The sequence below is a fragment of the Megalops cyprinoides genome, chromosome 6 (assembly GCF_013368585.1).
Source record: "Megalops cyprinoides isolate fMegCyp1 chromosome 6, fMegCyp1.pri, whole genome shotgun sequence".
NCBI lineage: Eukaryota > Metazoa > Chordata > Actinopteri > Elopiformes > Megalopidae > Megalops > Megalops cyprinoides.
The window spans coordinates 3,049,158-3,075,180 of record NC_050588.1 but is presented as its reverse complement, the minus strand read 5'-3'; the positions used below and the strand labels follow the sequence as shown (position 1 = coordinate 3,075,180).

General features: G+C 39.4%; 2 protein-coding genes across 2 annotated transcripts in view; one reads left to right on the top strand and one right to left on the bottom strand.

The window, feature by feature from the left end:
- The window catches only part of scn8ab (sodium channel, voltage gated, type VIII, alpha subunit b), a 120,567-nt gene extending 111,195 nt beyond the window's left edge, over positions 1-9,372 (bottom strand). Inside the window, exon 1 of the mRNA XM_036530807.1 lies at positions 9,274-9,372. The gene's annotated coding sequence lies outside the window, so the exon portion shown is untranslated. The remainder of the gene's footprint in view (positions 1-9,273) is intronic.
- Positions 9,373-12,949: 3,577 nt separating this feature from the next.
- Positions 12,950-26,023, top strand: part of LOC118778856 (disco-interacting protein 2 homolog B-A-like) — an 87,900-nt gene continuing 74,826 nt past the window's right edge. The window contains exons 1-2 of the mRNA XM_036530619.1: positions 12,950-13,235; positions 23,239-23,310. Coding sequence (XP_036386512.1) covers positions 13,151-13,235; positions 23,239-23,310 — 157 coding nt within the window. The 5' untranslated portion in view covers positions 12,950-13,150. The remainder of the gene's footprint in view (positions 13,236-23,238; positions 23,311-26,023) is intronic.

Below are 26,023 nucleotides of genomic sequence, written 5' to 3'. Positions count from 1 at the left end.
TGATGAAAGTTAAGCGCAATGTAAGTGCAGGCCAGTGGGGGAGTGGGGAGGGGGGATAATCGTGCTCGGACACGGTACAAGGCAACCGGGCCTAGTGCGAGTACACCCTAAATATAATGCAAGGGATTTTACATACTCTATGTAGAAAAGGGCCACATGCCTTAGTCTTTGTTTGTGCACACAACCCCCACCTCTCACAGGCACCTTGTTTACAACTCAGTTGAAACCTGCCCAAACTGGTCCTGCTGCTCCACTTATCAGCAGGACCCCCGCAGGTAACCTGAGGCACAGACACACCCCCAAGGACGGTCCCCAGGTCACCATTTGCCCTCTGACCTGTCCGTATCCTTTGACCACCGATAAGAACCCCAACAGGGCCAAGGATATGGGACAATTAAAAAGTAGTGGTGACCTCCCCTACCTCAGTACTGCACCAATACCTGCGGGGTGAACAAGTGGGGAGACCAAACCCTTGGGGACAACCCTTGTTGTTGTGTGCATCTGTGTCAACGTAAGTACCATGCCAGTTCAACTGGTTGTATTACAATTGTCTGTAGAGAAAGAAGGGTGATATGCATTCTTAATCAATGCATATTATGTGTGCACATTAATTAAGATTGTGTTCGTCTGTTATTTGTACCGAGACGAAGTGCTTGTTTGTGGAAGGCAACGTGTTACCATCTCGCATTGTTTGTACAGTAGACTACACTGTCACAGGGCAAATAGCAGAAGAAGCAATTATTCCTGCCATGATTCCAGCTAGCTAGCGTCATCGAATCCTCTACATGCATGTGGTACAGTATAATCAGAACAGTACACACATAGAACCTCCTGCGGTTGCGGACAGAACTGCGTCCTATTGTTAGCCTTGTTGCGCATGCACAGTAGTGTAAGGGATGGCCTCCTAAGCAGTAGACAACCTAGCCGCTATTAGCTCACAGCCAGATTGTGTGTACCTTGGCTGTGAGAGAAGCGATGCGTTGATTAACCACAAGCAGTGTATCAACTGCATGTAGAGAAAATTCATGAATGCATAGCTGCACCAAGTCTGAGGGTTTAGTTAGGTCATGTTTGTGTTCATGTAGAGGGTTCCCATCCCATGGAGCTATCCATGTACTTGTGGTGTTTAATGCTGTGGGAATTGTTCACATTCATGATTGTACTGGCCTAGTTCTGTATTCCTGCTCCTTCCCTTGCAGGAAGCCACACACACACACCCATTCCACACCTACCCCAGGAAATCCTCAATAAAATTCTGAACCCGGAACCTGACTCCTGTGTCCTGACCGACACTGTGACAGCAACGTTAGCCTGAACCTAATTCACAGGTGAAACTGCCTCCTCAGTTTCAGTGGTCCTTCGAGCCAGATCGTGCTTTCTCTCTATGTTCTGCAGATATTAAACTTATTTCTTGCAATTATAAACTACATAATCATATGGGATTGGCATCCCATATGATTAATTCAGTTAACAAAAAATTCCACAGAATTCAGATTAACATAAAAACCAAATTCATTCTATTCAGATGCAGTAAGTTCCTACTTTTAACCTCATTCCATATCGAATCACCCAGAGGGTCCCAGGTCACCCTCTCAGATTCCCTTGAAAAAATTCACAGGTGCTCCTATACCAAACATATGGAGAAATCACAAATATTAAGTCTGTATCTGTAATAGTTTTGAAAGTAGAGCCCTTTTTTATACAAAATGTATAAATTTTAATTAATTTTATACATTTTGTGGAACAAGCCTTTCGGTCCAACTTCCAACATTCATAGATCCTTTGATATCGCATGTACAGCTTTGAAATATCTTATGCACTTTTCCTCCAACAAGGCTCTGAAATTGGCCAAAAATTCAAAACGTAACAAAACAACACCTCCCTTGAGAGCCTCTCACTCAAACAGTATGCTAGATAAAGCACTCAGTTTTTTTCCTGTCATTTATGACATATTAGGCTGTGTTTATGCAACAACCATATTTATTACTGTTATAGGAGTGTCAGAATAATTCTTTGAAATGTGCTCGATTTTCAAATTTCCTCAAAATTGCCTATTTTCATGTCTTCATTGGACCATCAGTTAACCATCATTTTCACATTTTTACCATGTATTTTTATATATCTGAAGATGATCTGACAAAAAATTTGGTGTTGTTGCTGAAGTTCCTTCTGGAGTTATAATTTTTTTGTTGCCGTACAAATCCAACCAAATCACAAATATTACATAGTTCACAGTTTCAGAATTGCCACATAAACTTATTTCAATAAGAGGAACATACTACTCCGTCATAAATTAATTCAAAATAGCGAAATTAAACAACATTTTTATTGATTGTCAAAAACATGCCAAAGCATTATCACCAGTAATGGACAAATAATCACATCAAGAACTTTTTCTTTTCAGGACATAAACAATCATTGTAAATAGTATTCAGATTCACAGTGACAGTAGTGAATATTTTCATAGTGACAAGTCAGCATTTCACCAAATAGCTTTTAATATTACAATGTTACAAATTTTTGGTAATACCGTAATTTTATAGTTTATCATTTTAAAGAACTTGGTGACATCAGTATCACAAATAACACAATGACTTGCAAGACATATATTGCAAAAACATACTTAACTGGACATGGCAATACTTAAGAGTTATTAATTTTGCACAAATTTTGGGAAGAGAATGTGAATTTTGTTCAGGTCACTGGAACTAATTTGTGTAGTTGCCAGCACTACTACCTTTAATGTTGCATAGTTGTGTATCTGACAAAGACAATATTTTGTAAATATTTCAGCAAACAAATAGTTTTTCCTCACTGTATAAGTCACTTTTGGACACTGATACAATCTTGAGTATTTAATATGCATTTAAAAAATGCGAAGGAAGCTCAGCGACAACACCAAATTTTTGCATAAATTAATTAAAATTTCAAAGGGATATAGTTTCAAAACTATTAGAGATACAGACCTAATATTTGGGATTTCTCCATAAGTTTGGTATAGGAGCATCTGTGAATTTTTTCAGGGGAATCTGAGAGGGTGACCTGGGAATTTTTTCTCAAACTGGGTGATTTGATATGGAATGACTCTATTGCACTTCACAAAATCTTAAGATTTTTAGTTTTGTAAAATAACTGTGTTTATATGGTACTACGTATCAGAAGCTTGCTGCAATGGCTTTAAATTGAAACTGCGTTATGTGCTGAAGGGGTCCAGTTAACTCACAGCTGAAACAACCAAAAAGCCTTGACAACACAGGGAGTGTATCTCTCCACCAAGTCTGCTTCTACAAGATGTTTGTTTTTGTTTTTTTTCCTTTACATAAAAGTTCTTGGTGAAGACTCTAAAAAGCCCCTGGGAGAGACCAGGATATTACATGTATGTTACAGTTCACTGAGTCCCAACAGTTTCAACTTAAGTGACATTCCCACAGGTTCACACAACACACAAGCTTTCCTAAAATCCAGGGGTATTGACTACCTATTACCTCAGACAAAAAATCAAACTAAGCAGGACATTCTTAGCAGAAAAAAACTGGAATGTATTTTCAGGGTGGATTAACTGAGTAAATATGTCCAACAGTGTGTTTCACTTGTGCTTGCACTTTTGTCTGCTTTCAAAGCGCTTGCAGATTGGAACATATTGTTCAATATGTTAACAAATAAGTGCCGATCGGAATGTGCAATGCAATCAGTGTAAATATGGTAGTATTTATTTATGCAATATATCTATAAAGTGCTGTATTTCTAATACTGCTGCCGCTGTTATTTTTCACCAAGCTTGTAACTACACCTAGGTAGCTACCTAGTCCTGCTGTTGCTGTTGCATGCACTGCATGAAATTTCTGGCTGCTTGTGCATGAGTGAATGCTGACATATTCTATTCATCAAATGCATGTATTTACTTTTAATATGGTGATTTATTGAAATATTTCACATTTTATATTTCACAATAGAATAGCCCTAGTCTGTGAATATATCATCCAGTGGAAACAAACTGTTTGACTAAGTCTTTGGTTCAGGCTGTTTACTCAATGCAATGAAAGATGAGCACAGTTACCTAACACTGCTGTTATGCAAGTCAATTTTGAAATCACCAATAGTATAGGCTCATCTCACTGCAACAATCTATGCCCTCACACAGGAGTGCTGGGGTGAGATGAATGCAACCCTCCAACAGCACAGTCCTCCAGATTACACAGTAAGGTCATGCCAAACATACCAAATAAAATTAGATTAAACAGTGAATTGCAGCTAATCATCACTCACAAACCCTAAAACCAAAAGAATGCCCACGAATAAAAACTGAATCCAGAGTACACTCTGGTTTCCCCAGATCATGCAATCTTAAGCTTTTAAAGAAAGATTTCTGTGAAGAGGAACATTTATGAGGAACCGCTATCAGCTAATGTCTGGGCTTACAAAGGGGAAAAAAGTTAATTCAGGTGTCCAAGGTTCTCAGGGCCAAGACATAAAGTGAAATACCCAGGCCAGCTAAAAAAAACTAGTCCTGTTTGTAAAGGGTTTAAGCCTTAGCCTACTGAACTATTAAAACTGAACTGCATTGTAAACATGCCCTTTTGGAAAATCATCAAGTTAGACATGAAATGCACATGCAATGCAATGAAAGTGCCACAATAACACCACAGGGAAAGAATAACAGGAAAGAGAAATAATGACTGTTTTGCACATGGTGAATTTAGACCTGAACAATAACAGTAATATACACTCAGCACTCCCCTACACCCTTCACCAGTCCTCTGAGCAGAGAAGTAAGAATCTCATCCGTTTCAAATGCTGAGACAGAGAAATTAGAGCAGGGGGTCACGAATGCCATGCTGCAGCACAGGAGCCCAGACTCTGAGTTGGATAATCTGACTAATCCTTAGAAGACTCTCGACTTTTCTTTTTAAGATCCAGTATCAGTACAGTATACAAAGTACAACAACACTTCTTAATGAAATATTATTTTTGTGCCCACTTTGTATTCAGACTGGAGGTCAACTTCTAAAACCAAAGTATTAAGAACTCGGTACCCTAATGCTTTTATTTTTGATTACTTAGAAAAAGTTATTTGTGAAACCAGACAACGCAGTAATGTCATGGTCGCGTCCGTCAATTGACACAAAAAAAAAACAAACACGAAGAGACAGTAAGTATTTATATGATGGCATGTTAGATGTAAATGCAATAGATTGCTTTTTCTAATTTCTTGTTTACTTCCTTAATAAAATGTCCGGTTATACAACTGTGAGCCTATACTTTAGTAAAGCCAAGAATTAAGTTAGTTACCATGCTATAGATTAACACAACAGATTCCTCATTCAAAATCAGACCCACTGTTTGGTTACAAGTTCTGGGATTGAATCAGTCCTATACATTGTTTAAATTCTTGTCTTACAAAAACCAAGACATCCAGCTATACGAATCGTTTTTGCGCTCATACAGGTGTAAAAAGTAAAAGGTTTCGTAACATTTCTATTCTGAATCCGTATGTAGCACCCAACACGTAAAATAAATAAAAAGTGCTATGTGCACCGTTGTGTTTAGGGGGCGCATAGATTCCAGTCGACAAACCAAAGTAAACAAAGATAATGTCTACAAATAAACAATGCATTAGTTTTACAACTTGATTACTCTTACGATATCATTGTATACACCGATTCTAAAGGGCCATCATAAGCATCTTGAAGAACGAAGTAAACGTTTACGAACCAGAAATACGCCTTTGTAGCCTACATATCGCCAATCGTCATGGACACACTCAAAAATTTATGCAAGTCAAATTATTTTGTTTTTCTTTTAATAAAACCGTAGAACACAGATACGGTATCCTGCATTGTCAATATGTTATTCATTCAGAATTGCGGATTTATAACATATATAAAATACACTTGTGTTTGTCAGTTGTGTGTACAAAATCCGTATCAACAGCAAAATGTGTGGGCCATCTGTTCCCTCATTTTTGTGCAGCTATATGTTTTCCTTAAAATAAAATAATGATTGAGAAAATAATATCTAACCAGAATAACGGGGATAGCGCATAATATTATGCCTATGTTTTACCAGTCCTTCCATTCATACATTTATGGATTCGTCATAAATTTTATGGCGTAGTTACTTTTCACATTGGCCGCATATCATCAAGATGCCCCATAACGTTAACCAATATATACTTGGTCTGACCGACGAGCCACAATTAGGCCTACTTCTTCTAGGATCCAATGTAAATAAAAGACATGTAAGGACCCAGTATAATTCAGAATCAGCATGTCCCTCCAGCTCTCCCAAGAAGCTTACTAATTAGTCTACTCGAGGTATAGGCTACATTTGATTTCCGAAACTACGAGTCTAAACAATATGCCTACATAATGGTTTCATTACACAAATCCACATTAAGCTGTTACATTTTTCTCCTCGTTAATGAAAGCTATTTATATCGGAAGTCTACTTTTCCCTCCCCCTTCACTGTTAAAATCTCCCTGTCGATCCATAAACTATTGATTCAAGTTGTATTTCCCTTATTCCAACCATTAATTCACCAAGTCAGCAAGAACACAATCAATAGTGAATAGCTGGCGATGACGCGGTTTTTGCAGCAGATTAACGATAGCCAACAAGATCCTAAAATAAATCGCTGTCTAAGAGTAATCTCTAAAAATTTCCCATGATCGAGCACATTTTCACCAAAGCAAACACGCTAAATAAAATTCTAAATCCAAAGATGTAGCGTATTTTCTGGAATGCGGATACATCATAAAACACAGAATAAATGGCTCGCATGAACGTGAAAAGTTATTACTTATTCAAGCGGATTTGCTTAACGTAAATGCAAAAAATTAATCACATTCGCTATAAGAATGGTCACATCTGAGGAGATACCGCTAACTCCATCATATAAAAAATGGTGACTCAGTATTTTTCAGGTAGCCTAGCTGATTACAAAACTTTTTATGATAAATATAATTATAGGCTATATATAAATACACATAGATTAGCACACACTAAAATATGAAATATATATAAACACTGAAAGCGTTTAAAACAAATGCATTTTACAGAATCTCTAAACCACAAGCAAGTTTTCAAGAAGAGATACCTGATTAAAACGAATGTAAGTCCTCACTGTCAATCGTAATTTCTTTTCTGTCTCAAGAATTTCTCTGACAAAAGAAAAGATAGATTTTTGTAGAGAAAACTGTACATTCCCGGCAGTAGGCTACACTAATAATTGCAGAATTGACAGGATTGTGAAATTACATACAACTTCTAAAATAATACGGAAAACCTCAATTTCACAGAGTGATGAAATCCTTTAAATCACCCATGTGAGAACCACAGACTGCGGAGCTGTAGACAGAAAAATGAGAACACGCAAGATGTGCTCTAGGAAAAATACAAGTGCACATACCACGTATTATATCTTCTACTGTCTCTTCCTGCACTAAAACAGAGTCATATCAGAGAGCGTTACGGTCACTAGGGAGACCTCGCCTAGAGAGAGGGAGCGGAATATGGACCACAGAAGCATCTGAGATATTTAAGGGGGTAAAGCATTGCGGCTGGATTAGGTAAACGTAGGCTACAGGCCGCGGGCATAACGCCTCAACTTTAGACAATGATGAATCCAAAGGTATTGCTATTTTTTAGATCGAGTCTTTGACACATAAAGCCAGTTCTAGAAAACGCCCAAAGCCCAAAAACCGTTAGGATTCTGGAACACTTTTCGCCGACTCGGGAGAACCACAAACGTAAGCGGAGGCTGCGGCCCGACAAGTTAGTTCAATGCCAAGAAACAGAACTGTAACAATCTAAAAGACACTCTGCTGTATGCAGACTAAACGTACGTAGTTTATATATTTAACCGTGTTTTCACCTTTTCCCGACACACCGTGCAAAACTTACATAATAATCACCGAGAGGAAGATGCAGAGCGTCCCTGTTCACCAGTACGCAAACCATCAAAATTGATAATCCCAGAGTATATTTGCCATGAAACCACAACCTTCTCTGTGTTTATTAATTCAGGTTTAGTATATAATGGAACAGCTGTTTATACATATACATACACACAGTTTCAGTAATTTCTTGGCCTGTGTCCAAAACCAAATAGAGAGGAAATTGTGTAACCCATTACATCACATTACATTTTACTTCTGAAGCGGTGAGAGCTGCTGATTAAGTTAATTTGCACCAACGCCCCCGAAGCCATCCATGCCCCTTCCACCTTTCCATGTACCCAGTTTCAACATGAGTAAATAGGCCTACTTTATAGAAATCGGTAACAGGGAAAAACAATTTGCATATATTTACAATTTACTGATGTCATTAAAACGATCCAAAGTATCTATATTATAGCGTAGACAGTCATTTTTTATGCTGTTCATGGACATTTTCGCCGATTGCATACATACGTCTGAGCCGGCGTCCGTCACAGCCTTTAAGAAATACTGCAGTGAGGGCCCTGAATGTTTAAGGCTCCATGTCCGAGATATAGTCAGTTACTATTTTTTATAAACTCGGCGCACAAACGTTTTGTCCGTTTATGTTTGTGTACTAACAAAATTCCATATGTTTCCTCTATCCAAATACCTTTTAAGGAGATACCACACCCGTGAAATATTCCAAATCTGGAGGGGGGCAGGTGGGAGGATGGCGGTCACATGTCATGATGCCAAAACTAAAATGCACGGATTTCAAGAAATAAAGTCTTGAAGTATGACAAGGAGGTGACTGAAAGGGGAGGGGTGACTGGAGTTGAGTTTAAGGGGGCAAAGGGAAACAGAATTGCCACGTTATTGGTTTTGTGATGCTACATTGCATTGTATTATCACACAGCATCACACAAGTTTGTCCTTTCAAGTGACAAGCTTTTACTTAATTTTAGACAAAAGTCTGACATGATCATACCTCGTCATCCCAAGGTATTCGTACTTTTTTTTTTTTTTGCTCGTTTAAAAACACCGAAATGTCATAGTGCCCGAAGTAAGGCCAACACCCAAACCTTAGTCATTTGTGTATTTTCACCAACCACCCATATAAACTGTACATCAAATCGTATTGAACTGATAAAACCGCCAGTTGTGTTTTTCATATTTGTCATTTCAAACGCATATCGTATCTGCTTCAGTTCTGGCAACGCTGATCAGTCGCAGGCAGAAAAGGATGCTGGAGAGAAAACTGCTCTGCGGCATCGGTGTATGTGTTTCAGACAAACGAGAAAAGGGATCTATTCGTTAAAAACCACCCGCCGGAAAGCATAGAAAAAACACTTACTTTTTTCAGGGTTATCAGAAATCCAGAAAGCCGTAGCTGAACTGCAGATGTAGAAGAGATACAGGAGAAACTGCGGTTGTCGCCATATTGTTGCTGCTACCTTCCTTCCCAGTGCGTGCCGCTACCCTGCATAATTGATGACTCTCAGCAAAATGTTAGGGAGTGTCGGCAAATGCAGCTTTAAAAAGAGCAAGGGAATGTTGAACTGTTCTTAAAACAGTCTGAAAACGATAGGCAACATTAGCACTTTCTAATTAACATAATTAGGCCTACATTATCAAATCAAAATGTAAAACACAATCAGAAATGGTATAGCCACAGCACACACTTGCCACTAATTTAGGATTTAGGAAGCTGAACTCCAAACCATTGCTACTACAGATGGGTTGTCCACATAGTGCCCTATTTCAGATATGAATAGGTCATTATAATTTCAAGTTTTCCCATCCCTCTGCTAAACAATGCCCCATCTTTCATGACTGACAATGAAAATGACATTTACAGTTATTTAACTGGCAGATACTCTTATCCAGAGTGACTTAAAGGAAGTTTATTCAACAGAGGTAGGCAATTAGCCACAGAGGTGCTGAATAATTAGTGCTCTCCTTATAATATAGTGCCATATAGAGCATCTCATAGCATGTCATAGATGTGTTGAACCACAACCTAAAGTATCAAATATGCTGATGTGTGACTGCAAACCTAGGTGAAGAATTACACATCTATAGACAAGAAGCTTATCTTGAAAATATCAAGCTTAGACAGACACTTAATGACCCCAAAAGTGGTTTTCAGAGATTTGGAGATTGGAGTTGAAAATTCATGTCAGTACTTCAGCCCCCTAGCTGTTGTTTTTGTGTTCTACCTATCTGTCAATGTGGTCCATGTGCTTTTATTTACTGTTCCCATGTGTTCCAGCCCTGCCCTGCTCTCCGCCCTGTCCCCGCCCACCTGATTTCCTTATCATCTCCACCTGCCTGCCTGCTCACCTGCATCCCATCACCTCATCAGCCCAGCCCTATTAATACCCTGCTTGTCTCTGTTTTGTTGTTAGTTTGTTCCAGCACTTTCTCTGTTGTGTGCCCACCTGTTAATTGTGTTGCTGAAGCCTGACTTTGTACCTTGTCTCTCCCTGCCGCTCCTGCCTAGGTCACCTGATCTGACTGCTTACCCGGTTCTGACCCAGCCTGTTCCTGTCCCTGATCCCGGCTCCCGGTTTGTACCTGCTTTGGACTGTCTGTCCAGTTTTGACTCAGCCTATACTGCCACCTCGAGCCTGCTCAGCGACTCCAATTAAAGCCCATACTCGCCAATTCTCCAATTAAAACCCATACTCGCCTGGTCTGTGTCTGAGTCCGTGCCTGCATCTTGACAGTGCAAACCAAAACTATTTCCAGTGGCATTTTTACCAAATAATGTTACCAGAATCTTCCTGTCCTTTCTAAAAGATGCAAGAAAAAGGTCCATACTTTGATTACATCTAGACTAATGTCCATATATCAGACTCTTTGAATGTCACTATAAATGCCCTTTAGTGATTTAAAATCTTTTTTTATCAACCCCATTTCAAGTTGACAAAATACTGAATATTCCAAGACCTGTAACAGAAATCTTTTAGAATTCAAGATACTTAATATAAGTGAGGAAGAGAGGATGTCCCAGAACCAATCCCTGATAGTAACAATTGGCAGCCATATTTCATACAGGAAATATATACTAAATACTGTTTTCTCCTAATCTTATCAACCCACAGCCTTGCATGTAATCTATGTTGTGACATCTCTATCATGATTTTGTTGGTATATTGTGTATGTGAATGTACACAAGTGTGTAAAAGAAGTTCCCCCCAATCGCTGCCTTTCATGATTCCTTTATGTTTGTAGGTGACATTTATATTTACAAAAACATGTCTTAAAATAATCATCCCACTCATGAAATACTTGATGATTAATGACATAGTTAATTGATATTACTTATTTAATATTTCTAGTGTGAGTATTTGGGCATAGAAGCCCAAGAAGGTGCTCGCAACCTCTAGTGTTGCCCCTAGTCTGGTGTGATATGTTTAATATGTGCCAGTATGCTGCACAGCAACACCTTTCTGTGGATTGTTTATGGTGCCTCTTTGGCAACATCATTGATCACTGTGTTCAGGCAGCTAGACAGAAATCTTTTGATCACCTGAGGCATGGGAGCAATTATATGCCACACTGAATATTTTTCTTGTCAAGTATGTTGACACATAAAGTACAAACTAAAGGCAGAAATCCCCCCGACGTAAAACATCTTGTTTTGAATGTCACTTTACGTCTGTGTTATCACCGAGAATGTTTATGTATCTTATCTTCTGATTTGTTAATTAACAGACAATAATCTTGAGAGTACGTGTTGAGATTACCCTGATCCAAAAACAATTTTGTTAGCAGTTTCATATTGTTGCCTGGCAGTGCAGCTCTGGTATTGTGTGGAATGTGTACTCTGGTGTAGGAAAGGCTCTGGTCTTATTACTTTGGTGGAACAGTAAGTTTCCACATGAAACATACATATAAAGAATTGCAATATATGCTTACTTAACCTCATCTCACACAGAATTGTAGTATAAATAGTAATTAATGTATAAATCAAGATAATAATAGTGAGAATTGCCCATAAACCGCTGAATCAGTTTGGGGTAGGAGGTAGAAAATTATTTGCAGGAAACAATAGTGAAGACGGCAAATTAAACAAAATGTCAGCAATAGTATTGCACTACATTGCACAAACTCTTCAGCTAAAGTTTGTTTCAAATGTGGATAAGCAAAGAGTGAGTGTTCAGGGCTCTGAAAAGACAAATATTTACCTGTTACTAGAATATATCTCACATAGGCATGATATAGGCAAATTCAGATTAACAAAATTGACCGTAGAGCTCTTCTTTAATGGTATCCGTGGAATTATGTTCTAGAAAGGCAACAAAAATGAGCAAAAAGCATTTTAATGCAAGACACACCTGCTAATGGCTTTTTTGATGTGATTTGCATAACCAAAATTGTGAAGAAAACTGCCATTGGCATAAAAATAAATAAATAATCAAAAAATAAATCACAGGTCAGTGTACAGTGTCTGTAATACAGTGAGTGCAAATCCGCAATGTGTGACAATGTATAGCTTAAGTAAGTAGGTGAGATAAACAATTGACTGCTCTGAAAAATGATCATAAAGATATAGTTCTAAATAAAACAGAGCACCTGTTGAAGGTCTAATAATCCTTTCCCAGTGCAAATTTTGTCAAAGTGAGCACCTACATCAATGGGATTGTCTTGAAACTAACAGGCCATGACAGTCAAGGGACAGATATAAGTCTGTTGGATAAAGTTTTCTATACATTTTTGAACATTTTTTATGGAGGTACAATTGTCTGGACTGGCAATCACTGATTCAGCCCAATTGTCGGACTGCTGTCGTGGCACCTTGGACCCAAGATGAGTCTGTGCGATTGAAGTACCCAGGCCTGAGTCACATTATCCTGGTCAGAGTAGGCGGATGAAACTGCCGCTTTTGAACCTGGGCTACTGGATTAGTAGCAACTCAAAAGCAACGCCAGATGGCGCAAAAACCATATTGATCTTCACGCCGTCAATATTGTAAATTGCAGTTGACCCGCAGCCTGTATAGCCGCTTTGATGCATCTGAACAATTAGCTAAAGATGTAGCTAACGTTGACGCCTGGAAAACGATATCATATGAATGTGATTTTGCAGCATGGCGGTGTCTTAGAAACACAAGGATGGCCAGTAACCCGATGTTCACTTCGTGTTTTGTATTTTGACGAACGATTTCAGAATTGTCAAATCTAATTTATTGCACTGTAAATATTTTTAGCGATGTACGTTATGTGATGGCAGACCAAAGCATGGATCTATCTGCTCTACCTAAACATGTCATGGACCATTTGGCGGAGTTGGATTTGGAGTTATCCGAAGGTAAGGCTGAGAAAGCCAAGGAATTTGAAAGGAAACACACGGAAGCTCGACAGCTGGTTGAGCTGCATTTGATAATATCTGACAATATCAAAGATCAGATTATTCGCTGCCATCTCCTGTTGTGGACGCTGTTAGTATACAGTGTGAGTCTTGCGACCTAGCTAACCACCTAACGTTATGTGGATATTGCTCTTATAGCTAGCCAGTTAGCGAGCTAATACTTATTTCATAATCGATATTGTTTGTTAGGTTTCGGAAACATCTTAATGTTAACCGGGCACGTTTGGAGCATTAAGAGGGCACAATTAGCTAGCCTGTTATATGTATCTGTTTAGGTAGGGTTGATGTGCCGAGACAAAGCTAACATGATTGCCAGTTAGTTAACCGCACGTCCTGTGCTCATGGCTAACTGGATAATTAACGCTGATTTAGCGTTGCCCCCTGGTTCTTTAAAATCTTACTGTAATCAGCTAACTAGCTACACTCTCATCATTGCAGAAAGCCGGATGATGTGAATAGCTAAGTAGCCAGATAACGGATTCTTTCACATTAAACTGCTGATGTTTTGTTTGGTTGCTATAGCTGACATAAACGCTGCTGTGTTGACATTATGGGATAGCAAACAGGGCTAGGCTTGTGAAAGTGTGAGTTTGGGAATTCTAAATGGCTAGCTGTCTCGACGGCATATTCAAGAGTATGACATGCGGCTTCTGGAATCATGCAGTACGACAGCATATGACTTCAGGTCATTCCAGGGACGCGTTTTGGGTGTTTCATTTCAAATTATTCTTTCGAATTGTATTTAATCTGTGAATAAAACAGCGGGGGAATCAGGGTAGACGGTATTTTTAAAATATCTCAGGAAATCATTTATCCAGTCTATTCAGCAATCTCCTCGGAGGAGTCAAAGTTGCTCGCTAGAAATTAACCATTGCGGTCTGTCTAGAACTGGAGACGATGGCCAGGTGTTGTAGTTTGCTTTCGGTGAACCAGCTTTTATACAGACTGGCGACTTATCCCTTGGCGGTAAACTAAATCGCCTGAATTCTTCTACCAGTGGGGATCTGCCGTATCCAGTTATCACTAGGTGGAATGTTGATTTGTCCCTTGATCTGGACATAAACTCATTTATGAGGAATATGGGGAATGTTAAGAAATATTTGATATATTTCTAACAAACAAGATTAACGTGTTGTTATTGAACAATAATTGGTAAGTCACTCTGGGTGCACTATCGTTTCTGTGGGTTTGTGTAGCTTGGACGATTACGAATAACAGTGCTCTTGGTAAATACACAGCACTTTGTCCCAGCCCTTGGAATAGTGGGTGTGGAAGTCTTCACATTAAGCCAGATGGTACAAACAAGCTGACAGCAACTGAGGTTTTTCATTGCGTTGACTCAGTCAAGTCAGTTGGCAGAGTAACAATCCGGTTATGGGAGGTTTTATAGTAACAGTTGAGACAGTGGACTGCTTAACCAGGTGTAGTTATCAAAACACAGGGACAGAATCATTCCAATATTTAAGATGTGTACAATTCAGCTTTTAAAAATCATTTTTGAGCTCACTTACAAAATGCTATACAGTAGTCCTTGGCATAGAAAGGTACATGGGCCTGCTTGATGGAAAAAGCCATTTGAATTTGAAAATATTTTTCCTATCTCTCCCTAATTGCTGGAGCATCTAGAACAAAGCTGATATGTTATATTGAAATATTTTTCCATTTTAGCCTCATGTTAGGAATAAGGAAGATGCTTTCCACAGAAAACATTTTATTCATGCTTCTTAGAATGGTCTTAAGATGGATGAAGGAAATACAGAAGAGAAATTGGGTGTCCTCTGACACTAAGCTGTTATCAAGAAATTGCATCACATTAGAAAAGAATGAAAACAGCAAAGCATCACAGCGGCAGTTATTACACTCAAAATTAATTAACGTGAAACACTGTTTTCATGTTCACACAGACCCAGCAATTGGCAAGGTGATATGAAGATAATTTGCTGGACTTATTTCATGTTATGGACCATTGTATAAAAATGTTGAACATTTCATACATATTTTTTACTTGATTGAGGAATTTTTCTTAGAACAGTTTTCACATGATTAACAGAAAAAATGTTTGAAAGTATAAACATCCATTGCATCCTTCCATTTGGAATCCTTCTTTTATGAATCATCTGCTTATAAGAGACAAATTGCCATGGATTTATGTGGTGCTGCTAAGCAAAAAATAGTCATCTTAAAAATGTCAAACAATTTACTGTTCTGTGGCATTTGCATCTAAGGTGGTGGATCAAAGGTGGACTTCATTCAAGGTTATTCTAAGAGTGGTCAACACTGAAAGTAATTCATTTTGTAACTGCCTCTGGCTGGTACAACTATTGGGAAAGTCCTGGAAGAGGAGAAAAAATGGTTGTATTTCAAAACTATGTAACTATCATATATTGCTGCCTGCTGATACAGTTTAGTATTTTGTCAAATATTTAGGGTTGTGAACAATTACAAATAGTTTTCTAGACAATGATACAATTTGGAAATGACCTCTCAGGATGCAATTTAATTGAATTTATTTCAGTATATTTCAGCATTTTTTATAGTGCTGCATGATTAATCTAATCGCAATCGCGATGTCAGCTTGTGCAACGTCAGCCCCCCCCCAAACACAAGGGCATGCTTGTGCGCGCACACACACACACTAGGGATGTAACGTACATTGGGCCCATGGTTCGGTTTGTATCGCGGTTTTTGGGTCACGGTAACAATACGGTTTCAGTATCTTTATATTTAAGAAAAAAATAAAAACACATCACCCTTTAAACAATGAACTCTTTATTTAGCCTACGGACAAATAAAACTTTCCATTCAGAAAAATGGCAGCATGACTGACTAGTAGCGCTGCTCGATTATGGCAAAAATAATAATCACAATTATTTTGGTCAATATTGAGATCACAATTATTCAACACGATTACTCATTGACTTTGAAAACATAATGCATTTATTGAACTTTTAAACCTTTTGCACAGTAACTAATGTTTATGCTATGGAGCGCGACTGTTACATTACATGGGTTGTTATGTTTTCATTAGCGTTATTAAGCTTCTCATTGTTTTCTGTTAGCATTTGCTATATTTTTAACGTTAAATTGCTGTTCCCGCAAAGATAAAATTAGCTGGAATTTTTCCAATCTACTGTTCTAATTGCACTAGAAATGAAACGGTATGAAAATCTCCGGAGCGCTATCACTGCCTTCCGCCATGACGCATAACAAACCCACGTTGCATGCTGCGCCTGCGCACCTGCGTCTGGGAGACTTGCTAACTTTGGTTGATGCTAGGCAGTATTTAACGTGAGTTTTTCAAAGCGTGGTAATCAACCACGGTTTTAATGCTGTCTCTCCGAGAGAGGTGCCAGGGTAATTATTTAGTTTATTTGCCTACACTGTGATGAAATACACTTATTTTATATGGCTCACAAACTTGGTTTTATTTCTTGTTTGCGGGTTTGCTAGCTACCTTACATTCATACATAGTTACATTCAACGTATAGTGTTAAAACATGGCGATCATGTTGTCCATTTGGGCTACGAAACACTGCAACATTCATTGTGGAGCCTTGCTCCGTGGCTTGTGGTAAATGATCCGTACCCTAATAAATCTCAGGCGCAGCATGCAACGTGGGTTTGTTATGCCCCTCCCCACACAGTGGCTATACTGAAATGATTTTGAAGAGCTTCAGTTAAGTAATTAGTTCAATATGGTGTGCAGTGTGTTCAGTGTCATTTATTTTAAGAGGGCCTAATATCTCAATCAGGCAGCATGGGCTGATTTTGTATACTATCTGTCTTATTGGGACAAATCTGTTTTGTCATCTTGTCATCTGCACAGGAGATTTCTGTCAGCAGGCTTTGAATAGTTTGTGCAAAATGGGGGCACAGACCAAGTTGTCTCTGAAAGAGTAACCCCAGTGACCTTGGGGGTCATTCAGCTGAGACCACTGTGGCCAGAAGCATTGCTGGACCTCTCAGCCTCCAACTTAAACCTTTCTATTTAGGAAACAATTCTGTTGCCATTGGGCCAATGGGCCTTCATGTCCTTTTCCTGCGTTGATTATTGAGATGCAAGACTAATCAGAGCCTATAACTAATCTTTTTATGTTTGGGTGGAGTTTTCCATTCACCTCTTATGAAAGTTTTTATTCACAGAAAGGTCAGTTTTGGTCCTTTTGTAAAACATTTGTAATGTTTGCTCAGTGAAAATAGGAAGCAGAGAAAGAAGTACATAAGCACAGTGGAGAGCCCTCTTGAGCACACATGGGTTCTTGTGTTCTCTCAGTGGGTCCCTTTTAACTGTGGGAGAAGAGGTAGATTTCTGCATGACAGCCAGTGTTGGAGTGGAGATTACTGCTCGCATGTTCATATCTAGGTCAGGGAACATCAGGAAGCAGCATGGCAGGGCTCATTTGCAATCTTGAGTCACTGAGCTGCCCTCAAATCCTCAGATACTACCTCAGTTGCTTCCCATTCTGAGTGAGTATTTCAGGGGCGCAGAAAAGAACAGCAGCAAAGCTTGTTGGATGCAGTGTGGGGGCAGCAGAGCCACTGTAGTGCTCACCATCATATGACTGACAACTTCTATTCATAAATCAAAAGCAAATGGGTGAGAAAACAGGAAGGGAGCACAGGAGGACCTTTCATGTACAACGCTTACTGTTTTTGAAAGCCTTTTGCTTTACACTGACCTGCTTTCAAATGTACCAGTTAACGCATTGAGCTTGGAAACTCATTCTTCCAACAGTATATTGAACAAAACCCTTTGGGAATGACCTTGGCCAGTGTTACTAGAATAATAAGAACTCAAGGCATGCTGTCCATAACTGTGTTGGTGGATGTTGAAGTGAAGGGGACCATGTAAATGGATGATGTATAAAATAGTGTGCCCTTAGTCTTGTGATCTTGTGATCCTTTTTCCAAACTAGGATTGACTGATGCAATAAATGAGATGTCAAATCTGTTTTAACACATAATAATTATTGTCTGTAATTAGTAAATATAATAGAGTCAAATTCCAACATTTGAAATGTTGCAGTCCAAAAGATGTAATGAAATAACAAATTAGTTATGATTATGTAATGGGAGTAAAACCTTTGTTTATATAGCCTATTACTGCTCTATCTAATGTTTGTAGAAATAGGTCTGTCTGTCTTTTGATATTATGATATATCAAACAAACAGATTTATTCATAGATATTTAAATTTACAAATCATACTCTACTAAGTGTTAATATCAAAAATCTATCGCTCAGAAAAGACATACTTTTCCAGATGAATGCTGCCCAGTGTTTTTTGTATTCCTTCAAGTACCTCTGTCCTGTGCTTTATTATTTTAAGGAAATGTGGTCTTTCAGAGTTTTGGTGCATCATGAAACAAAAACTTACAGCAAAAATATGTATATTCTGCATGGTGAAAGTATTGCTGATCATGATTAATTATTAATTGTTTATGTTTGGCCTAACAATTCCTATCCATGATGTCTCTGCTTAAAACAGTCAGCGTGTGAGGAATTGCCACTTACTAGCTGGTGGTAAACCCTGAGTAGTTTGTTGCTACTAAAGAAAGATGACACAGGCTTGGCTTTTTTTAAATAAAGACAAATTCATCTGGGGTGACTCCTTATTTCTGAGTTCAGCTTATTCCACTGTGACTGCTGCACTACCTCTCCCATGATGTGGTCTTATGTAGCACAATTGAATTTCCCATGTTTCTTAGGATGGGAATCTACAACGTAGTGAGTTTGCATAGAGAAAAATGCATAATTTGTGTATCTTTACATGTGATTCACATTCACATTACATTCAGCCTAGTTCTAACATCAAAGCAAATTTTTAGCATGTTTTTATTAACAAAACATTAAATAAGGAAAAGGCATTTTGAAATGCAGCTTTCTGTGACAATGAGTAAACATCAAAAATAAACAGCAAATTTGTATCTGAAGACTGGCAACTGGCACCTACTGTGGGACTTCTCACATAGAGTGGGGGGGGGGGTCCTAAATTGTCAATCAGGCTGTTTCAGTCTGGCGGTCTAATAATCCTCAAATGTACCTGGATGAATGATTCTCTCCCTCTCCGCCTCGGCTGATATGTAGCGATCATCACCCAGGTGGGTGCTACATTACCGGTGGTTCAGATGAGTCCCTCCCTTTCACTGTAAATTAATAATAAAATTATTATTATTAAATGTTGCCATTGTCATCAGTAGATCACTTTGCAGTATAATTCAGTTATTAATAATTAATTTAGACTGGAGAACCTTGCAGCAGTATTTTGGTTGTGATTATATGCATGCCTTTATTGGGTCACTAACTGGCTCATTAATGTCGGCTTTTTACTCTCTGGCTGATGCTGTCATATGTCTGTTCTTTTTAAATGTAGTCTAATGTGTAGAGTGAACAAAATACAAAGGCACTTTTGTAGTACTGGAGTTGCAATTCATTATCTGTTTCTGTTTCATCAACACAGTTTTAAACAATTTAGTTTTAAAATAACTAATCAAATGATAAATAGGTGAATCAAATATTTCAGTTCCATTCAATTTAGTTTAATGCAAACAGTTTATAAAATTCTTACTTCCACCCCTCATAAAACTTCATCAACTTGCTCATTGACTTGCTCTAAGATCTAGTTGTCCTTGGTGTCAAAAAACATTGCTGTACTTTGGAAATCATCATTGTAATTTTGTGGAGTGTAAATGCTGAAAGTATTGGACATTGTTCATGCTCGGTTGCTGAAGTGTATTCTGCAGGTAAGAGAGATAAAGTATGGTGATCAATACATATTGAACAAGAAAGAACTTTGATTTTGTGAACATGAGTCACTATTTATGAGTAAGATTCACAAAGTATATCTATGAATAGTTTTAAATGCTTATGAGTAGTTTGGGTAGAAATTTATCTCCATATGAGATTGTTGTTCAATCCCCTCTCAGTTAAGTCTGTATGCAATTTTATGTAATTGGAATCATGCACAGCACCCCATCAGTTACTTTACACACTCCCTCCCTCTTATGACAGAACAGAAAGCAATTATGGTGTATTTTGACCACCCTGTTGTTGGGTACATATGGCAAGGAACTGTTGAAATTCTGTGTACAGTATTTTGCTCACTTCCTCAAATACATGTGCCAATATCTTAAATGTCACTACATCCTAAGTCTTCCTTGGTTTTCTCATAGAGGTCCTGGTGTCTACCCGGACCAAGCTTCTCCTGAACAGTGGGGAGAGCTTGTTGTGCAGCCATCCACATCAGGGGGTTAAAGAAACGCATATGGGCAGCATTTTCCCTTGCAATTTTCCATTATGGCAGAAGTACATTTTTGAGAATTCTTGATTCATTTTGAGTTCTTATGGCTATGTAAATTACAAATCCAATAAATAGTTTTAGCACTTAAGTTTCAGTACTTAAGTATTCCATATTGGTCAAATGGTAAGTAAGGCTTTGCAGCCTGATGATCTGAGCTGTGTTAAGCACACACCGTCTCCTGTTCTTTGGGTCATTCCACGCAGTCAGCCTCTTTACCCTCTTCAGTCAACTTCGCCAGACCCAACTTTCAGCTTTTTCACGTGCTGGTCTGGGAGGAGGATGTATGATCAGGAAAGATTGCCTTGTACATTCAGGGTCCTTTCAACCAATGTCAACAAGCACTGCCTCTGTGGTACAATGCATGTAAGGTGCAGGTGGCAGCAGGTAATCTGTCCTTTCCAAAAGTCACTGGAGTGCTGTGATTCTTATCAGGTGAGCATGCTGTGTTTCTGCCACAGATTTTCAGGCAACTAGGTGGGAGATGGTGGGTGTGAGAAAGTGAGGAAGCATTCCTGGCCACAGTACGCTCACTGTGACCCATTATATTACTTTACATTACATGCATTTAGCAGATGCTCTTATCCAGAGCGATTTCCACCACAATAGAACAAAAGTGTTTCCATTCGATTTAAATGAGCAACAATGTCAGACCAGGCTAACAACACTCCCAGACCAGTGAGTGTGAGAATAACTCTATTCAAGCCTTACCACAAGTTAACTTGCGCAGCAATGCTGAGGGAAGATAGGGTTTGAAGAGTGGTCGTAGGTATGAGGGGGCTGTCCCATTCACTGTCCTGTGTGCCAGCACCAGTATTTGAACTTGATGTGAGTGATAACAGGAAGTCAATGAAGTGAGGTGAAGAGGAGAGTAACTTGACTATGTTTGACTAGGGAGATTGTAGATAAATGCAGCTGCATTCTGAATTAGTTATAGAGGTTTGATTGCACAGGTGGGAAGGCAAGCAAAGAGGGAGTTACAGTAGTCCAGGGGCCATATGTATCAATCTTTGTGTACAACTTGCCGTAGGACCATGTGTACACACAATCCCACAATTTGTGTACGGAGGTTTTTCGTTAGAGTTATCAAACACCACGTACGTCTAATTGTCATCATAAATCTGAGCATAAATCAAATTAGTGTGAGATTATGTGCACATGAACACGCTTAACATCCACTCCCACAATTGTTGGGAATCGGATCACTCGGAATATAGGTCTACAAGACGCAAAATAACAGAATTTATGAAAGATTCTAACCACTGAGAGATGACTGCTAAAATCAACCAAATAATAGCCAACAGTGTCAGGGTCATTAAGTAAAAAAAATTAAGATAATCATGTCGTTTTGTCTTTCTGCTCATGCCATGCAGCTCGTGGTGCCGGGTGCGGACCCACTGGTCCTGTGTGCGATTATTAGTTTTTTGGCCTCTCTTTTAATACTGGCTTCACCACTGCTGTGAAACAAATGTACTATTTGATTTTGAAAGTTGTCTTGCATTGTTGTTATTTAGCCTTTCAGAGGCTATTGCATGGTTAAATCAATGAATTTCATTAAAGCTACCACCAGACCAATTTTAGGTGGTGACCTGGCAATCTGCCCCAAGTATTCCTATTTCATATTATGCCCATGACGCACAAACACATGGAAAAGGTAAGGTAGGAAATTGTTCGCATCTAGTCAAAATGCCACTATATTGTCAGCCGCAGGGTGAAAAATAAATGCAGAAATAGGCATAGCAGGATGATAATCTACTGTTTTACTATATAAAAAGATTTGCTCCGTCACCATTTTTATTTTTTCATAAATACCGTTTTATGTGCAGAAAAGTGCTCAGCATGATTTTAGTGCACAAGCACCGTTGATACATGTGGCCCCAGGTGTGAGAGACCAGGGCCTGAAGATTCTGCATGTCCAACTCACCGCTGCTAGCTGAGAGGAGAAGGACAGTTGGCTATCAAGCATTACACCAAAGCTTTTGGCAGTGCTATTGGTGGTAAGCCTTGTAGAGCCTCGGCTGAGGGAGAGCTCTTGAAATTGAGAGGAGTTGGATGGGAAGAAAAGCATCTCAGTTTTAGTCAACTTCAGCTTCAGGTGGTGGTCCACCATCCACTGTGAAATGTCTTTCAGGCAAGCTGAGATGCCTGAGCTGAGACCCGTCCTAATCCCGCCTCTGCTGTCCCCTGTATCCCCCATCTCCCTCTGTCACCTTCTCTCTGATTTACTGGTTCCACATGTGTAGTTCCTGTTCTTTGTACTTATCTGTTCCCATATGCAGCAATCCTTTTCTGTACATTTCCTGTACTCTTTCCTGTTTCTTGTACTACCCGACATCCCTCTTTTCATTGCACAGGGTAATGAACACTTCAAACAGAATTTATAAGTAACTGTTCAGGACATAAAGGAGAATGTTCCACAAAGGGGAGACGTGAGGACAGGACTGATGATCATATTTAACTGGAACCATTTAACACAACCAGCTGGAAAATACACCGCCAAACAAATGTTTCTGAAGTTAATGCTGGGGTAGTGTAGGCACTAAGTCATTGAAATTCATCTTAATCAGTTAGAGTCCAATAGACTGGGTTCTTTGTGCCCTTGTCTCTTTTCTGGTCTGTAACACTGTGTTACCATGTGTCTTTCTAGGTGACATTACCCAAAAGGGTTATGAGAAGAAAAGAGCAAAGCTGCTGGCTCCCTTCGTCCCCCAGACACAAAGTAAGACTCCTGTCATCCTCCTGCTCCACCAGATAAGCAGTGAAGATCAATTCTGCTCTCAAACCATGATCCAAGATTAGCGTCAACCTTTCTACAATTGTCCAGATCCATATTGATCTCTCAGAATGGAAAATCCTGGATCAGTTGTTTTGGGGCCAAAAGCACCTTTAAAAACAAACCTGAGGCTGCCATGGAATGACATTTAGATATAGCCAGCCTTTCTTGCTATGCTGTATAAGGTTTCTTGATGGTTAATGCTGATTGGATTAGAAGGAGCGACATTTGATCCATCACTGTGTAATGGCCATATCATTAAAGAGGACATGGAACTGCTCATGCAAATCATAAGGGGTAAGCAGTGGTTTCCGTGCTCAGTAACTGATAAGTATTCAACAGTTGAGTTTCATTGAGATTCTTGTTCATAATGTCCTGGAGTACCTTGGGCAATGGTATCACAATGTGAGTAAGAGAAGGCAGAACATTCAAAAAGGGTGTTAACTATTTTGTTACAAGGTATCCATTCTTAGAAAATGTGTCCCATGTCATGAGATGAAAGTAAATGTTTTAGTCCATTTACATTATATTTCAGTCCATTTTATTCCTATTGCAAACTGAACACTGAAGCAGCTTTGGGACATTTTTTTGTTTTTATGCCACCATTTGAAATTGTCTTACTTTATATTTTAATGTACCTGCTGTATTGTTTATGTGTTTTATGTGCCTTTCACCACACAAGTAGATTCAGTTGTGGGAAAGTAGTATTATTTTAATTGCATTTATTGTTTTATTATTGTTGAGGGATAGCTGCATGGGATGTGAAAAATAATCCATAGAATCACTGGCCCCTCAAACATGAAATATCAAGGCCTAATTTCTCCAAAGTGCTTTTGATTAAAGTGGCAAGTGAAGCACCATCAGTTTGCTCAGTCCTGTAAAAGTCAAGAAACCTCTCCTTGACCGACAATGAATGCATGACATAACGTAGAATCAGTGCCACTTGCTCATGGCATGATAAAAAGCCGAAGCTGTTCTTTACTCTCCACTTTTTGTGAGGTACACCATCTATCAAACATGCTCTCTTTCTCTCTAGTGAACTCAACATAAGTTTGAGTGTCAGTTTTTCTGAAACTTCTGAAACGTTGGCGATAAGCCTCAGGTACCAACTCATAGGCATTCAAGATCGTGCTTTTAACAATTTCATAGTCAGAACTCTGCTCCACAGTGAGGGAGAAATACACATCCTGAGTCTTTCCCGTTAACACACAATGCAGTAGCAAAGTCCACAATTCTTTAGGCCACTTCAGACTCGTCGCTACAGATTCAAAACTAGAATAGTGCATTTCCTGAAGAAAATGCAGAGTGTGGTTGTGACCCGGCAGCGAAAACATGCTAACGTATATGAGACGATCGCTAGGATGTGGCTAAGTGGTGTCTAGGTTGTTGGTAGGCTGTTGCTAGGCTGTTGCTAGGTGGTTGCTAAGGTATATAAGGTGGTTGCTAGGGTGTTGTGGCATGGTTGCTAGGGTGTTGCTAAGTGGTTGCTAGGTGTTTGCCAGGGTGTTGCTAGGTGGTTGCTAGGGTAAACAGTATGGTTGCTGAGGCATTGCTTGGGTGTTGCTGGGTGTTTGCCAGGGTGTTGCTAAGTCGTTGGTAGGATTAACAATATTGTTGCTGGGCTTTGCTAGGGTGTTGCTGTGTGGTTGACAAAGTGTTGCCAAGTGGTTGCTAGGTGGTTGCTAGGATGTTGCTAAGTGGTTGCTAGGTGGTTGCTAGGGTGAACAGTATGGTCACTACGGATGCACCCACCTTTGTTGGGTGTTGGGTCACATGACCCAAAGCACCAAATCAGGTCCCGTGGCTATTGGTCAAATGCTGACCGAGTGGTAAGGTTTTGAGAAATGCACTGAAGTGAATGGGAGGATGGAAGGATGATAAACGATTAAAGGACGAGTGCAGGGTCAGAATGGGTTTCAATGAGTGTTGGGTGGCATGACCTGAGCCAGCATATGAGGTACTGTGACCATAGGCCGAAAAGGTGACCGAGTGGTAATACTTTGAGAAATGAATTGAAGTGAATGGGAGGATGGAGGGATGAATAAACCAGTAAAAGACAAGTGCGGCATCAATATGGGTTTCACTGACTGTTGGGTGATTTGACAGCTTATGTGGTACGGTGGCTGTCGGGCTAAAGGTGACTGAGTGGTAAGACCTTAAAAATGAACTGAGGTGAAGGGGATGATGGAGGGATGAGTGATTGACAAAAAGACGAGTGCGGGTCAAGATGGTCTTGGATGAGTGTTGGGTGATTTTTCCCGAGGCAACATGTGAGGTATGGTGGCTATGAGGTGAGAAGTGGCCGAGTGGGAAGGCCATGAGGTGTGAGGGGGTGATTTTGAAAATGAATGGGATTCTATGGGGGAAAAAAGGGACCGGAAAAAAGGGAAAAACCGGACAACGAGTGCGGGTACGGCTTAGCTGTATACAAGCAACCCGATTGGGGTCAGACCGGACGGGTTACAGTTGGTTTGGGGTCGATATCTCCAAAAATGTGGGAGGAGAAATGGGACAAAATTTGGTGGAATAACAATCAATTGCAATCACACTAACTAGAAAAGTGCATTTCCTGAAGAAAATGCAGAGTGTGATTGCAACCCGGTAGTGAAAATGTGCTAACATACTGTATATGAGACCATCACTACGGTGTGGCTAAGTG